The 18328-nt window shown below is 38.3% G+C and overlaps 2 protein-coding genes across 5 annotated transcripts in view; one reads left to right on the top strand and one right to left on the bottom strand.

Annotated features, from left to right (window-relative positions):
* Positions 1-18328, bottom strand: part of PDE3B (phosphodiesterase 3B) — a 185302-nt gene that overhangs the window by 89290 nt on the left and 77684 nt on the right. The window lies entirely within an intron of this gene.
* LOC110141756 (large ribosomal subunit protein eL39-like) lies at positions 4800-5064 on the top strand. The gene has a single exon (XM_070472866.1). The coding sequence runs from the start codon at positions 4854-4856 to the stop codon at positions 5007-5009; it is 156 nt and encodes a 51-aa protein (XP_070328967.1). The 5' UTR covers positions 4800-4853; the 3' UTR covers positions 5010-5064.

Raw genomic sequence — 18328 nt, 5'->3', positions numbered from 1 at the left:
TACAAAATGGAGCATCTTCAATTATAGATACAAAAACAGCTTAAATTTTGGGAGAGAAATTGGGGAGGTGAGAATAAAAGTGATCTCTAGATAGAATATTTCATTAATTACACAATCTGTCATTGAAAAAGCAAGAGAGTCAGAATAAAGTCACTAAACTAAGCTATATTAACCTTTAAAAATCTATTACCACAGAACCAAAACTATAAATCCAAAACCACATCCATTTACTAAAAATACATGAAGAATGAGAAATCACCACCTTCCCCACTTCCCACCCTCTCCAAAGGCTCACAATTTGTCATTTTAAACCAATGTCAGTAGGTGGTGCTATTTCCCTAGCAACAAGGCTCTGTTGTCAAACGCACCTTTAAAAAGCTTGCCTGCGGTTTACATAAAGCATAGAGTGGATTTATAAAAAGCTACACACAACCCTTTTGATTCACAGATTTAATTAGTTTCCCTGTTTCTCTTCTTTATAGATCATCAATGACAACTTCTTAGTACTAGACTAGTTTTTCCTGCCGTCTCTTCTAGCAGGCTGTGGGGCTACTTCCCCTCCAACAGTCACTGCTCAAGGAGACAAAATTATCTCAAATTTGGCAAGCTATAGCTGCTAACTACAACTAAAACTAATTTCTTTTAAATTTACTTAAATTGATAAATAACTGATACAATGACAATTTTCTACATAGCTTTGAACCCTAACCGTGAACATAAGCCTAGTTAATTTGTAATCCAATCACATAATTTCTATGTACTGAAGTATTTGTTTCTAGTCATAAGGCTCCTGATGCAAAAGATCTTAAAATGTTATCTATTCTTTCATTGGTCCAATATTTCATTTAGGAGTTGACAGAATTTTTTTCGTAAAGATACAAATAATTAAGGCTTTGTAAGCCACATAAGGTCTCCATGGCATATTCTTTGCTTTTTGTTTTACAACCCATTAAAATGCAAAACAAAACAAATATTCTTAGCTCTGTGGCCACACAAAAAAGGTTACTAGCAGGATTTGGTTAGTGGGCTACAGCTTGGCGACCCCTTTTAAAAATCATCATTTGTCATTATCACCATCTTCTTGTCAACACCCTTGCAGAAGGTCATCTCTTGCCAGTGAAGAGAAACATATTTCTTCCCAAAGAAAATCCAGACATACTACAACCGTTTACAAAATTCATGGACTAGTACCTGCAAAATGGCTATGGTACAGCAACATAAAAAGAATTTAATATATATTAGTAGACTCATCAAATTTACACAGTATTTTATATAGCCCTAAGTGTGGTCCTCATATAATTGCTTCAGGCTGTGATTTAACCAGCATATAAAGACATTAATTAATGCAGTTTAAGACACTAATAACTTCCTAAGAACATTCACATTAAGATTAAAGTAACCTAAAATCCCTAAGTTTCTTGTATACTTGATATAAAAAGTAGTGAAAGTGTTAGTCATGTCTGACTCTTTATGACCCCATGGACTGTAGCCTGCTAGGCTCCTCCATCCATGGAATTCTCCAGGTAAAAATACTGGAGTGGGTTGCTATTCCCTTCTCCAGGGCATCTTCCTGACCCAGAGATGGAACCTAGGTCCCCTGCATTGCAGGCAGATTCTTTACCGTCTGAGCCACCAGGGAAGACATGTTCCATTTGCATGCCATGGTTACACAACTGGCTTTTTAGTCCCAAGTGCAACACCTTACTTCAGTCCTGATTTTAGCCTGTTCAAATTTCTTCGGAGAGTGGAATGTTGACTAGCCTATTTACCATTCTTCCCATCATCATGACATTTGTAAATCTGATGTTTTCTTAAGTTCACGAAAAAAAAAGTACAGAGTGGACAGGAATGAAGACAGAACCACCGGTTGAGTCACTAAAGATTACCTATGAGATTTGCGTCTGAGTCCGCAAACTTGCCTAAGATGCTACTGTCCAATCCATACTCCCACATTTCTTCTACAAGGGTACCATCAAATGGTGACATACCTGTGCCTCATATCTCCTCATCATCAATCTGAGAAGAAGTTTATTTCTTGCTAACTCCAGCATACTTTCATCATGAGGGTTTCTTAACATTCCTTGCTTCCCACCTGCTACTCTGGCTTTGAATAAACTCTTGAGCAGTAGCTCAGTCTTATTTGCAGTCACTTTCTCTGTGATCAAAAATACATTTGCCAAAAGGCAGCAGGTCTTAGTCTGAAATCCCCTGCATATTAGGAACTGAAATAGATACAGTGAAAGCCACAAATTGCTGGTAGACTGACTTCTGTGTAAATTGGACAAGTAGAATATTAGTGATTTTGAGAAAACAAAATTTCTGCGTAAGTAGCAGAAGATATATGATCCAGGAATCATACAGCTGCAGCGAGACACATCTTAGAGCAGAGTTACTCAATGTGTGGTCCACAATAAGAAAGTACAGAAATGAAGAGTAAATGTTTAGAGATGTTTATACCAATTTAATATAAAATTTGGTATTTCATGTCATTTGATTATTATTGCTTTTATTTGTTGAATTTGCATTCTTGGCATTGTGTTACACCTTGTGTCGCCAATCAAAAAAATAAATGGTTCAAAATTGGTTTCCTAAAGCTCAAGGTACTACCAAAAACAGTAACATAAATAACTCCAAGTAAATGTTAAGCTTAAATCAAGAACAATACTCTAATGCAAACTCACTACAAAGCTGTGCATATGATAATACTACACAAAAGCATAAAAGCAAAAATATTACTAAACCATACAACAGTGACCATCTAAAAACTGGATTTTTTTTTTTTTTTTTAGACTGCATGCTATCTACTTTGAAACTTTTATGACAGTCACGCAAAATGTGAAGGCTTTTTGGTAAACCAGTAGAACTTTTTCCAGAACAATCCCATAAAGCTTTCTTATATGAAACTGAAGATTTCTGTTTCTAAAATAGAAGTGACATAAACTGGCGGCACCATTCAGATTCTGTGCTCCCCAAAGGAAAAGCATATAAAGAAGATAAACTATTGCCAATAGATATGTAAAATTAGCCACACAGATGACAAACTTTATGCCGGAAGAGAGAACAGACCAAAAAATCTCCAAAATGTATTTACTTCGCAACACTTTGGGACATCACAGAACTGAAAAGGTATATAAGGTGAAAGGTAATCACTGTCATATTTGCACATAGCAGATACTTTAGGGGCTTTCCTGGCTCAGATGGTAAAAGAGTCTGCCTACGGTACAGGAGACCTGGGTTCAATCTCTGGGTTGGGAAGATCCTTGGAGAAGGGAATGACAACCCATTCCGGTATTCTTGCCTGGAGAATCCCATGGACAGAGGAGCCTGGTGGGCTACGGTCCACGGGGTTGCAAAGAGTAAATGCACACATGGGATGAATCTAGACCAGTTCTTGGTTTATGTGCAATACACACAACAGAAGATGGGGGGCAACTTTTTTATGTTTATCACTGAAAAACCCATACTACAAAATAGATTTTTTTTTCCTATTTAATCATTATTTTGTGAACTATGATAGAACTTGAAAATGTGCTGAATTAGTTCTGAATCAGTTATTGCACAGCAAAGAAGAGCCTGTCTAAACAATGAGAATCTCTCTTAACTGCAGACCTACCACTGCTTTATTCATAGAAAACAGCTGGTGGTTAACGTACATGCTGGACACGATCAGTTGTAATAAAAAACAGTGTAAGAGTAAATGCATTCACTGTTTATAATAGCCAAGACATGGAAGCAACCTAGATGCCCATCAGCAGACGAATGGATGAGGAAGCTGTGGTACATATACACCATGGAATATTACTCAGCCATTAAAAAGAATTCATTTGAATCAGTTCTAATGAGATGGATGAAAGTGGAGCCCATTATACAGAGCGAAGTAAGCCAGAAAGATAAAGACCATTACAGTATACTAACACATATATATGGAATTTAGAAAGATGGTAATGATAACCCTATATGCAAAACAGAAAAAGAGACTCAGATGTATAGAACAGACTTGTGGACTCTGGGAGAAGGCGAGGGTGGGATGTTTCAAGAGAACAGCATCAAAACATGTATATTATCTAGGGTGAGGCAGATCACCAGCCCAGGCTGGGTGCATGAGACAAGTGCTCGGGCCTGGTGCGCTGGGAAGACCCAGAGGGATCGGGTGGAGAGGGAGGTGGGAGGGGGGACCGGGATGGGGAATACATGTAAATCCATGGCTAATTCATTTCAATGTATGACAAAAACCACTGGAATGATGTAAAGTAATTAGCCTCCAACTAATAAAAATAAATGGAAAAAAAATAAAATAAAATAAGCCTTAGTTCAACTAAAAAAAAAAAAAAAAAGAGTAAATGCATTCAATGCTTGGCCACAGAAAGTACGTCTTTTCGGTGTGCTGTGAGAAAATGGAGTGCAAATAAAAACTATAAATAGCAGATAGAACTATTTTTTGCAATAAAATGCAAAGAGCTTCAATTTCTCAAGTTTTTAAGCATGACAATGCTCATTAACTTAGCAACAGACACAGCCTCAAAAGTAATCTTCAGTGAGAAATCTCTTTACGATTACAGGGTCCATGTTGAATTTCAGTATTCAGAATCAATAGTCAAAAAAACTACTTGCTGCATTCCACTATAAATTACAGTTTTGCTTGAATTTTTTCAATTTAAGAGAATAGAGAAAAGAATCTGGTTGGATATAGAGATTGTGTTATATAGGCTGTGAATCTATAACACACAACCTATTTAATCATCAATGAGCTAAAACAAATATCTTTAATATTGCAAACAATGTTCACTAATTTCGTTTTTAAAAACTGAGTCGTCTCTTCGCCATCCTATGTGCGGTTGAGTTCTGTCCTCACCATGTCTTCTCACAAGACTTTCAGGATCAAGCGATTCCTGGCCAAGAAGCAAAAGCAGAATCGTCCCGTTCCTCAATGGATTCTAATGAAAACTGGCAATAAAATTAGGTACAACTCCAAGAGAAGACATTGGAGAAGAACCAAGCTGGGTCTGTAAGAAGCCTCACATAAAAAGTGGCACACGTGTTAAGACCACTTATTTAAGCAGCCAAATCACAGTGAGAATGTCACTACTGTAATGCTTGGCTCCTGATGTTTCTTATTTCCTCACTATCAGTCTGAGACCAGTAATAAATATGATATGTGACGTTGGAGAAAAAAAAACTGAGTCATTTTAATACATTTATTTAATACTGGTAGGTAACCACCACACATACTGAATACACAGTGGATGGTGCATGGATATTAAAAGTTTAAGAAACATTGGTAGAAGCATTCGTTCCTCCAAAATAACACGTAGCTCTTTTAAAATTTTACTTCCAAAAAAAAATAAAATAAAATTTTACTTCCAAGTAGCCAGTATATGCTCTATATAAACTGTTCCGAAGTCAGCAAAACCTAAACTTCACTCTCAATGCCAAAGAAAATCCTATAAATAAATATAAGGATAAATAATTCAAATATTAAATTTTGAATCAAATAAAAAGAGTTTTAGTGACTATGGTATGTCCTCAAAACATGGTTCTGTTACACGATAAGACATCATTTCATGAAAGGATGAATTTTAACTGCTGTTTTTAGGAGCTTCCAGTACTCCACTGGTCTCCATCTAAATTCAAATATTATACAGTATCAGAAATTAGTACATATTTTCACACACTGTAGATATCTGTTCAAAAATAATTTTAAAAACAGCATTTTCTCATAATCTAAGGAACATATGAGGTGCCTATTATTTAAAAAATCCTTTTAGCTGATTTGATAAAGTAAACCCAAAACTGTGCTTTTATAAACTCAGCTTTTCTTTGTGGTTAAAAAGTTGAATCCTGATAAAAGTTTCTGTTTGAATATGTTTGTAAGTCCAACATGCTTTACAGAGCTCTCTGAAACCACCACCGCCACAGTGAAACAGCAGCAGCACCAGCAGGAGATGTTATCAGGCTCAATTACGTCAATGAGGTTTGATCTCATTGTTCCCTGATGCAGCCAAGAAGAAAAACATATATGTGTCCTCAAGTTAAACTTAGAGAACTGTGACATTTATGTGAAATTGGAAAGATCAGCTATTATGTGACAGCTGTGAATTAACTGTTAAAACATACTTTATTTTCAGCATTTTTGACTTGAGCTTTGTGTATAAATCTAGGTTAATTTATCAAATTTCAGTACTTTCAACTTTTTCTGTGCCTTTCAACTTTAGGCCCATTTAACTATGTTTATTGAACATAAACCAAAAATATAAAATAAATGGACACCCTAAAAAGCTAAACTAAAACTGTACAACTGTACTTTCTAATAGTCTAAAGTGCAAAGACAAGTGATCTTGACCCCTGCCTAACAAATAAAGGCCCCAGTCAGAAAACCTGAGAATGGGGGGGGGGGGGGGGAGGGTGTGTGTCTCTCTCTGTGTGTGGTGGGGTGGAAACCTGAGCATAAGGGCCAAAAAAAAGGGGGGGGTTGTCTGTGTGTGTGTGGTGGGGGTGGAGACTAATATTACTTGGAAACTAGTCTCATTTACTATTCTTACCAATCAATCAAAACATATGATTACAGCTGTGGTGATTTAGACTGCAAGCTATGCACCAGCACTGTTAGACGCTTAATACACAATGGCTTCTTTAATCTTTACTAGAATTCTTTGTGGTAAGCCTATTTCCCCATTTCACAAATGACACAACAGAGACCAAAAAGGTGAAGTAACCTGCCCAGAGTCACATGACTAGTAAGTGGCAGAGATAGAAATTAAATTCAGATCTGTCTCATTCCAAAGCTTTTTAAGGATTCTTAAACATTATGCTAAACCATCTTATTTTTTTTTTCCACTTTGTATCGGGGTAAAGCTGATTAACAATATTGTGACAGTCTCAGGTGAACAACGAAGGAAGTCAGCCAGACATGTATTATGCTACACCATCTTATGTTATCAGCACTACTGTGTGCTAGTAATATGGCAGGTGCTTGACAGCCATGTAGAATCACAACAATTGTGCAAGTAACCCCATTTATACATGGAGAAGTTAAGGCTTAGTGATTATACTAATTATTCTCCATTTGCCTCTCAGACCCCTTCTTTGTCCTCCTCTCCATGATGGGGAGGCTGACCCCTACACTGTGCATCTCCCAAGCTCCCATGCAGCTGACTTCCACTTAGGCTGGGAGATGATAGCAGGAAACTGGAGTTTGGGAGGAGAGAGATGGTTGTTTCTTTTCTGCTGCCTCCATGACTATAGCTCTTCATCTGTTAGTCTTCCCTTCACAACTTCAGCTGTGACTCTGAAAACACTATTTCCATCCTTGTTCTATCAGCCTCGGGTGAGGTAAAAGCTTTCTATAGTTACTAGGTCTCTAGTTGCCTAACCATCCCTTGATCATCCTCTTAGGCTTGTTCTTTCTCTTAAGGTTTATTTGAACCACCTTGGAGTGAATTTCATTAATATTTCTTGCAATCCTAAATAAAGGGACATTGTGAACCAAGTTCTATTAGCTGTCAGCTAGTAAATTGCAGAGCTAGTATCTGAACTCAGATTTATCGCCCTTCAAATTTATCACCGTCTTATTCTCTTTCTACTACTATGCTGAAAGGATAATTATTTAAGCTTTTAATGAGATTTCTTTCAAAAAATAATTAATAAAAAAGATCATCATCAAATCATCAGATTACCCTCCAATAACTGATCCCATATTTCCTACATTTCATTGTTACTACAGATGAACTTGCCAAGCTCTAGTCAATGACTCACTTTTCCATAAATGGTCTAGATCCGACCTGCTGGTGCCTGCATCTTGCTTCAGAAGTGTCCGACTCTGCAACCCCATGGATTGCAGCTCATCAGGCTCCTCTGTCCATGGGATTCTCCAGGCAAGAATACGGGAGTGCACTGCCATGCCCTCCTCCTTGGGTTTGATCCCAAGATCCAATCCAGGTGTCTACCTGAGAATGCTTCACCAGCAGCTCTCTCCCTCACTCTTCCAGCATCATTTTCTCTACTAACTCATTCCCACTATTCCCATTAGACTATAAACATGCCGCAATTCCTCACTGCTGACACACACACAAACTTTCTCATGACCTTACACTCAGCCTCTATCCCATTTCTTTGCTCTCATTTATAGCAAGGGTAATGTTTACTTTTTGTTTCCAATTATTCTCCTGTAATTCTCTCTGAGCTATACTAGGTGGTCCTTGAACATGCCAGGCAACTCCAATGAAGATTTTTTTCTAAAGCTCTACTGACAATTCAGAATTTATAAGACAGCACTTAAAACGTACATATAAGTTTGGGCTTTTTTCTCAAGAGCTCTAAACTAGAAACAACAATATTTAAAGGGAAGGTACAAATATAGGTTGAGTGGGAAAAATATGAAGTACTGAAGTCACAGAATGTATGAAAAAGAGCTTTAATCTTTAAAAGTACCAACTAAAACATTTATAGCCTATTGATCTTATGAGACTTTTGTTTTTATCATATGATGTTCTTAAATTGAATTAAAACACCTACTTTATTTTTAACCTTTCAGAATCATTTTAAAAAGTTTAACACACCACGGTCTCATTAGTTGTGCTAAGGGAATTCAAGCACAGAGAGTCATTTTCTAAATATATGAAATAGCATCTATCTTATCAGTATTCTTAATCTCTTATCCACTCCAGATGTTTTCAAGTTTTTACCTACCTGCTTGTTTTCTAGACCCGTGTCCTTCTAGATATATAACTTGGTATATACCTCAACTGGTTTCTCTACCCTATAGTTAAGCAGAATTTTATCTCCATCTCAGACATGGTCTCTACATTCCTACCACAAGATACATATTCTGGGGAGAATGTACCGAAAATAACTGGGAAAAAGAAAAAAGAAATTGCAAGCCTATAACTTCCATTTCCCCCCTAATGTGAGCAGTGTTTTCCTTTTAAGTTACTGTATAATTTTCAGTGGGGCTTCCCAGGTAGCTCAGTGGTAAAAATTCCACTTGCCAATGCAGGAGATGTGGGTTCAATCCCTGGTCTAGGAAGATCCCCTAGAGAAGAAAGTGGCAACCCACTCCAGTATTTGTGCCTAGGATCCCATGAACAGAAGAGCCTGGTGGGCTACAGCCCATACGGTCACAAAGAGTCAACACAACTCAGTTGCTGAACAACAACAAAAATAATTTTTCCGTATAGTTTAAGCAAAAGATTAAATTAATAATAGCTAATATTTAAAAGACCTTACTAAAACATGTGAACAATTGAGGTGGTGGTGGTTTAGTCACTAAGTCAATGTTCGACTCTTGCAACCCCATGGACTGTAGCCCACCAGGCTCCTCTGTCCATGGGTTTCTCCAGGCAAGAATACTGGAGTGGGTTGTCATTTCCTTCTCCATCAGGATCACACAAGGAATGTCTTAATAAATATTTTTATGAACAAAAGCAAAAGAGAAAAAAAGTTCCACACTTCAATCAATAGGAATATGCTACAAAATTGACTCTGGTTTGGAAAGAAAATCGAGAAATCACAATGGCCTTCTGGGGATTTGAGGTTGATCTGAGATCAACCTAAAATCTAAAGACATGTTCCTCCATACATACAGTAACTCAGACAGATTGATGTCAGAGCCCAGGCTCTCAAGCACTTTACTGCTTCTCAGCTACTAAGCAGGCTGCATTGCTCTGCTCCTCCCTGCCCCCACATCAACTCTATACTGCTCACAGAGCTGAAAGATCCACAAATTGCACAGACATTCAAGTAAAACAAAGGAACTAGCTAGTCCTAGGCAGGCATACCCTCTGCCTAACAAAGCAAATATAACAGATAGTTGTTTTTTTTCTCCTCTGATTGCCCATTATAACTTATCTGAGAACACAAATAGTTTAAACTTAAGAAAGATGAACCAACCAGACACCAGTCTTACTGGTAAAATATATATATATATGTATATATAAATATATGTATATATAGAGAGAGAGGGAAAATAAAATAACATGCAAATTCTCTGCTAGAAGCCCCTATGTTTAGGAATTCTCCTTGACTCTCCTAATGTTTAGAACTCTCTAATATGTTTACGCAGACCCAGGAGCTTTGTATTCCAAACAACACAATGGAGAATCCCAATGGCATTTCACCATGAGCAGAGAGTATATTTCGCCAATAATGTGCAATCTCTGCCCCAAGAGGAGTACTTGAAGTGGGTTAGAATACTGCTGTAGGAAAAATCTAGAAATTCCCTCTAAGGGTTCGGCTCCAGGCTTTGATACCCTCTTGCAATCTGCCCACTCCATCCTGTCTTCGATCATTAGAACTATCAGTGCCCAGACACATGGGCCCAGAAACTATTCAGATTATGGAAATTTCTCATCTTCAAACATGTCCAGCCCATTTGGAGAGAGGGTGGAAATCACTGTAGGTAATAGCTAAATATTGTTTGGGTAATGCATTTGAAAGAGAACAAATGGTGACCTTTAATCAGTCTCAAGTCTTTTAGTGTCCTCAAATGCCTACCTCATTGCAACTAAAAGTAAAACCTAGTTGAAGGGGGGGAGGCAACCTCAAGTTTGGCAAACCACAGGCAACAAAAGAAGCTCTGAAAACCTTGTGTTTACTACACTAGGTACTCTGCTGGGAGCTTTATATATACAGGTATTATTACATCCAACCTATGAGATCACTTTTTATAAATAATTAAAGTAACTTGTTGAGTGAATAAATGACTCATTTTTTAGTTCCTCTTTCCTCTTCCCCTTAACAATTCAATTCAATCTAGATGTTTCTGATTTCTTGCCATAACCGTATTTTCGCATTTTTATCATATCAGGCCTTGATCACTTTCAACAGCTTCCAATCAACTTTATCTACTTTATACAGTAAAATCAAACTTCAAAGCCATATATTATGATAGTCTCCTGTTAGAAATATTCAGAGTATATTTGAACTTAGGGGAATTTAAAAGTTAATTCCAGTGTTCTCATTTTACAGATAAAGAAAACAAGGACCAGGGTAATTAAGTGACGTTTCTTTGTCTTTCCTACTCTCTGCCTAAAATCACTCAACTAAGAACATCTACCTGTAAGCAGTCAAGTAAAACAAAGGAACTGTTTGGTTTTGAATGAGACAAGTCTTCCCCTGAGGATTTGTTGTTGCTGCTGCCCAGTTGCTAAGTCACGCTGGACTCTGTGACCCCATGGACTGTAGCTTGTAGCCAGGCTCTCCTGTCGTCCACTCTCTCCTAGAGCTTGCTCAAATTCATGTACATTGACTTAGTGATTCTATCTTATTCTCTGCCACCCCATCTCCTTTTATAATTCTACCAACTCATCTTTCCAACCAAATTCACATATGATTATCTCCGCAAACCATGGGGGAAAATCTGCTTACCACTTTCTACATCTGAGTTAAACCTTCCCATTTCCCTTGGTTCCTATTCTCTACTTCCTATTTCTCTTAATCTCAGTTAATGCAGCTGACCACTTGAAAGAAATACTTAAAGGCTACAATGGAGGAATTCTTTAATAAAGTTTTTTGAAGGTAGCAACTGGAAGTTCCTTTAGAAAGCAACAATCATGACTTAGATTATTCAGTATGAACTACCATATTGCCAATATAATAAAGATTCAGGACCACAAACAAAGAACTCTTATTCTGTCAAATGGCTTACATCTCCAAAACATAAAGGACATTTTATACAAAAAGGACTATATAGGAAAGCAGACAGGTATATGTAAGAATATTTTCTGGGCTTCCCTGGTGGTCCAGTGGTTAAGAATCTGCCTTGCAATGCAAAGGATACAAAGGACACCGGTTTGATCCCTGGTCTGAGAAGATCCCACATGCCGCGGAACAACAATCCGTGCCACAACTCCTGAGCCAGCGCTCCAACTACTGAAGCCAGCGCTCCAACTACTGAGCCAGCGTGCCCAGAGCCTGCGCTCTGCAACAAGAGACGCCACTGCAAGAAGCCCACACTGCAACGAAGAGCCACCACAGTCAAAAAAATACAAACAAATAAACCTATTTTTTTAAGTGTTTTCTTACCACTTGTTTATATGACTTGTCATGGGTAAAATTTTAAGTAACAGAAATACCTTTACTAGGCCTTTTTCAGTTGTTTTTTGTTGTTGCTGTTTTAGAACTGGAGCTTCCCTGGTGGCTCAGATGGTTAAGAGTCTGCCTGCAATGCAGAAGACCTGGGTTGGATTTCTGGGTTGGGAAGATCCCCTGGAGAAGGGAATGGCTGCTCACTCCAGTATTTGACCGGAGAATTTCATGGACAAAGGAGCCTGGTGGGTTACAGTCCATGGGGTCACAAAGAGTCAGACACGATTGAGAAACTAACATTTTCACTTTTTCTTTCACCACTTGTTTATATAACTTCTCGGGGGTAAAATTTTAAGTAACAGAGATACATTTACTATGCCCTTTCCTGCATTTTTTTTTTTTTAAAGAATGGATTATTAAATTTAGGAAGTAGAGGTATTAAAGAAAATTATCATAAAAAGCATCAAAGTAGATTTTAATTAACCAAGAAACTTAAAAATGTATACTAACAAAATTTTGTTTTCCACTTAATATTAAATTTTGCCACTGAATCATTTGGCATTTTTATCAGTCAGGTGGAAATTACTCAAGTTGGCAGCAGTAATTGTTATTTGAGTAAACAAGTTTTGTCATGATAACAGACAAAAATTAAGCAAAGATAATAGCCCCATAGTGACTTGATCTGAAAATGAAAATGGAACCTCAAGTCAAATTAAAAAAAAAATCAGATTTCCCCAGGGATCATCAAAGTATCCCACAGTATCCCAAACATATGAAACAAAATGTACTAAAAGTTTTATGCTTTGCATAAGCAAAATGACTTTAATAACTTTTAAATACAGAGATAAACTTAACACATTTAAATAAAAATTTTACCATGTAAGAGACCACTAAACACTAATTTTCCATGTATAAAATCATGAAAATCTGGGAACTATTTAATTTAAATTAGCTAATACCATAATGTAACATGGATCAGCTAAAGAAACCGACAGATCAAAAAAAGTTTCAAATAATTCTAGAGACCCTATCTAAAAACTTAGAGCAACTATTGACTCTTTCATTTGCTATCAATTTATTTTCAAACATGAAGGCTTCTGACAGTGCTGCACAAATAAAACTCACCATTAGTTACTTCAACTGGCAAAGAAAAGGAAACCAACTATTATATTAAGGTCTGTCAATGATCAATATATTAGTAAAATTTTAAAAAACTTCTTAACTATCTTTCCCCCCACCCCCTCCCCCAATTAATGGTTACTCACTCATTAGGGGACAAATGCACACAAACCTAACATTTTGCTGAGATTAGTGAGTCCAGCACAATGGAAAATTGTGCTAATTTTTGACCATGAAACTATTACAAAATAAACTAACCTACTCTTTCTCGTAGCTGATAGTTAATGAACTCAGCTCAATAAACTATCAGCCTGGCAACATGCAGTCAGGATGTTGCATCACTATTTACTGATTCACCAACTATTAAATAAATCAGATGCAAATTATGCACCTTCAGCCTCTAGGAGGACAAGGTCATCCCACCATCTAGCAAAGTGAGCACCTAGCACATAAGAGCTGCTTAATAAATACTTGTAGAAAGGATTAACCTGTAACTTGTGACATTATTTACTTGTTATTTATTTTTGTTTGCACTGGGTCTTCACTGCTGTGCCTGCATGCTTTCTCTAGTTGTGAGCCGGAGCTACTCTTCACTGCAGTGTGTGGGCTTCTCGTGGCAGCGGCTTCTCCTCTGGCCGAGGACAGGCTCCAGGGCATGTGGGCCTCGGCAGCTGCAGCACACAGGCTCTAGAGCAGAGGATCTCTAGCCGTGGTGCTGGGCTTAGCTCCTCCGCAGCACGTGAAATCTTCTCCGACCAGGGATCAAACCCGTGTCCCCTGAACTGGCGGGTGGATTCTTATCCACTGTACCATCATGGAAGTCCCACTTGTCCCATTTTGTGAGTTTGAAATTTTGATTATGTAGCCTATCAATACTATTAATAGTAGCTAAATACTTAGCGAAAGCTTGCTTACTGTATGACCTGCTGTCCTCATTTTTACAATTAATCATGGCTGCGAGAGATGAAACTGACCAAGTTTACATGGCAGGTGAGTGGCAGAGCAAGAACTCAAACTGGCCTTTCCACCTACAAGATACAGAATTTTAATAACAATATTTCACTGGAATATTTGTAATTCATTATCATACTAAGAATCTCTACTATATAAGTCTCTTTTATCCCACAGCAAAGATCAGTTTACAAAAAGGTGAAAGTAAATGGGACTTCCCTGGTGGTCCAGTGGCTAAGACTCCAGGCTCCCAATGCAGGGGGCTTGGGTTTGATCCCTGGTCAGGGAACAGCAGATTCTACATGCTGCAACTAAGAGAGTCTCCTGTTGTAACTAAGATCCTGCCTGCTGCAACGAAGACCAAAGATCCCAAGTGCCAAACTAAGACCCAACGCAGGCAAAGAAATAAGTAAATAAATTTTTAGAATGTGAAAGTAGAGAATTTTCAAATGATAAATAATTATAATACATTGCTTGCCTTCATGGCTTATAGTTCTTGGTCTACTGCTGAAGCTGAGTTCTTAGTCACTAAAAACAACATTTGCTTCTATTAGAGAACAGAACAGCTTTATGCAATGGAAGAAGGGGCCTACCCACTTAGAAAACCAGGGGCTAGCTACTTTTGTTCCAGATGCCAGCATATAAAAGAACGCACTACCTTAAACCTGTTATGAATATAAAATTAAGAATGTCCTTTATAAAACATAAAGCACTACAGAAATGCTCAGAAAATGATTTTTCATCTGTTTATATGCTATTGTCCAAAATACATGCTGCCTAGATTGTTCACACTTAAGACTATGTTAGCGTGCATTGCTGTATAAACAATTTTGCTCCCTATGCTGAATATTCTCTATTTGTCCCTTCAGATCCACTCTCTAAATGGCAGTTTTCTCTTAGGCGGCTGAGCATTTTGGACTGCATCAAAAGGCTGTCATCTGGCCTTTCGTGGGGGACTACGGGAGGCATCAGCAGGAGAGGAGACGGCAGCAGGAGAGTGAGGCTGAGGTATTTATAGGTGAGGATGCCATCCGCTCCCTCCGAGACAGCGCAGGCTCGCAGGGGCTCAACTCCTCTAAAGCTGCAGCTCCTGTGAGGGACCTTCTTCAGTACCTCCCAGAGTCTCATCCCTTGTCTCTTCAGGCGGTGTAAGGGTTATTTTCCTTACCTCTTCACACGTTTACAAATTTAAGTGAAAGTGTTACTCACTCAGTCGTGTCCATCTCTTTGCAACCCCTTGGACTGTACGCAGCTTGCCAGGTTCCTCTGTCCATGGAGTTCTCCAGGCAAGAACACTTGGAGTGGGTAGCCGTTCCCTTCTCCAGGGTATCTTCCCAACCCAGGGACTGAACCTGGGTCTCCTGCACTGCAGGCAGATTCTCTACTATCTGAGTCACCAGGGAAACACCCTTCCTGGCTTGGTGGGTTGCCAACCCTGCTGCCGGTCACCCACACCCCGCGCCGCATAGGCCCGGCTCCTGGTGCTCACTTTTATAAATAGTTCTCTACTAAATGATCCTGTGGTGGTGGTTTAGTCGCTAAGTCGTGTCCGACTCTTGTGACGCCATGGTCTGTAGTCTTCCAGGCTCCTCTTTCCATGGGATTCTCCGGGCAAGAACACTGAAGTGGGTTGCCATTTCCTTCTCCAGGTGATCTTCCCGATCCAGGAATCAAACCTGGGTCTGCTGTACCACAGGCAGATTCTTTACCAACTGAGCTATGAGGGAGACCCTGTAATGATCCTCAGTTATCCCGATTAGTGTGCCATTTGTTTCTCCCTAAGACCATGGCTGATACTACACCACATCACTTGATTGAGGTACTGTTTTTCATAATTCTGCTTCAATATCCTTAGCACCCAGCATGAACACCTGCATATAAATAAAGTATACCAGAAAGGATACTAGACAGAAAATAAGAATATCTTAGTTCTATTTTCACTTCTATCAATGACTAGCGTCCACTAAATCAAAGAAGTTGGATTAACTAGTAAAGTCTGTTCCAGAAATGATGTATCTTTTTTTTTCTCTACTGACAGTTGAAACCTCACCAATAGAGTTTTATTTGTGTTTGTGATAATCATGGTAATACTTAAAAACAAATGAGTAATTGTTCAGCACTTTTTATTTAGAGGGGCAGACAGTAAATATGTTAGACTTTGTAAGCCAAAAAGCAAAATCAAAGGCTACTATGTAGGTACTTCTATAACTACAAACATATTGCTACAGTTTAAGTTTTTGTAATGAAGTTCTGCCCATGGGAGGAATGAAATGAATTTGAAAGGAGCATTTCATTTAATTGGGACTCCTTTATATAGCTGGTATTCCTATCCTCAAAATCAATGTCACTTGTTAATGTTCATCTGTAATGAGATCTTAATATATGTCACCTTTGAAAATGTCTTTTCATACAGACAGGGACTGGCAATTATTGGTACCAGCCCACAAACAAGTGATTTTAATTAAATATAATCATTACTTTAAAGGTATTTATAGAATTAGAGTGACTGTACAAAAAAGATCTTCACAACCCAGATAATCACAATGGCGTGATAACTCACCTAGAGCCAGACATCCTGGAATGCGAAGTCAAGTGGGCATTAGGAAGCATCACTATGAACAAAGCTAGTGGAAGTGATGGAATTCCAGTTGAGCTATTCTGAATCCTAAAAGATGATGCTGTAAAAGTGCTGCACTCAATATGTCAGCAAATTTAGAAAACGCAGCAGTGGGCACAGGACTGGGTAAGGTCAGTTTTCATTCCAATCCCAAAGAAAGGCAATGCCAAAGAATGCTCAAACTACCACACAACTGCACTCATCTCACATGCTAGTAAAGTAGTGCTCAAAATTCTCCAAGCCAGACTTCAGCAATACATGAACCATGAACTTCCAGATGTTCAAGCCGGTTTTAGAAAAGGTGGAGGAACCAGAGATCAAACTGCCAACATCTGCGGGATCATCAAAAAAGCAAGAGAGTTCCAGAAAAACATCTATTTCTGCTTTATTGACTGCGCCAAAGCCTTTGACTGTGTGGATCACAATAAACTGTGGGAAATTCTGAAAGAGATGGAAATACCAGACCACCTGACCTGCCTCTTGAGAAATCTGTATGCAGCTCAGGAAGCAACAGTTAGAACTGGACATGAAACAACAGGCTGGTTCCAAATAGGAAAAGGAGTACGTCAAGGCTGTATATTGTCACCCTGCTTATTTAACTTATACACAGAGTACATCATGAGAAACACTGGGCTGCAAGAAGCACAAGCTGGAATCAAGATTGCCAGGAGAAATATCAATAACCTCAGATATGCAGATGACACCACCCTTATGGCAGAAAGTGAAGAGGAAGTAAAAAGCCTCTTGAAGGCAGGAGAAGGGGACAACAGAGGATGAGATGGTTGGATGGCATCACCGACTCAATGGACATGAGTTTGAGTAAACTCCAGGAGTTGGTGATGGACAAGGAGGCCTGGCGTGCTGTCGTTCACGGGGTTGCAAAGAGGCGGACACAACTGAGTGACTGAACTGAACTGACTGGACATTGCAGAAAATGTTATTATCTTTCTATGGAAAACAGTAATGAGTATGAGGAAAATTTTAAGTCAATTTTATTGACCAGCTTCATATTTATAAAATGGTTTCTTTTATTACACTAAAAAGGTTTAAAAACAATATGGGGCCAGATGGTGGTCCCTGCTCCCATCCCATCCCCTAAAAGGGATACTTAAACTCAGACATCATTCTATTTTCAATTAAATTACCTCTTTCAGTTAAACACAGAGACATAAAAATAACAATACTAATCTGGCAGAAAATGCTGAAGATCGGGGATGAATGGTTAGCTTAACATTTACCTAAGGAAATCAAAGCTACTGGATTCTTAAACAATTTTCAACCTAACTAAAGAAATCAGAATTGGCATCTGAGAATATGTCAAATTTAAACACCCAATTACTCAATTTATGAACCAAGGATTCAATAATGTCAAATGTTATTATTCTTGAAGAGATATCATTTTTTAAAAATCCACCATTGAGAGCATCCAATTTTATTTTGACTTTAAAATTCAGGTATTAGTTTACATTTCCATCTCTTCTAGACTTTTTGATGGCAAGATTCCTTCCTTACGTATCCTCAGTCACTAACAAAGTACATGGTTCATGGAAGGCACTCTAAAGAAATACAGAATGGATAAGTGAGTAAATAAAAGCCAGCTATCAAGGTGAGCCTAAGAAA

This window comes from Odocoileus virginianus, chromosome 10 (assembly GCF_023699985.2).
Source record: "Odocoileus virginianus isolate 20LAN1187 ecotype Illinois chromosome 10, Ovbor_1.2, whole genome shotgun sequence".
Classification (NCBI taxonomy): domain Eukaryota; kingdom Metazoa; phylum Chordata; class Mammalia; order Artiodactyla; family Cervidae; genus Odocoileus; species Odocoileus virginianus.
This window is presented reverse-complemented; position numbering and strand designations above follow the sequence as displayed.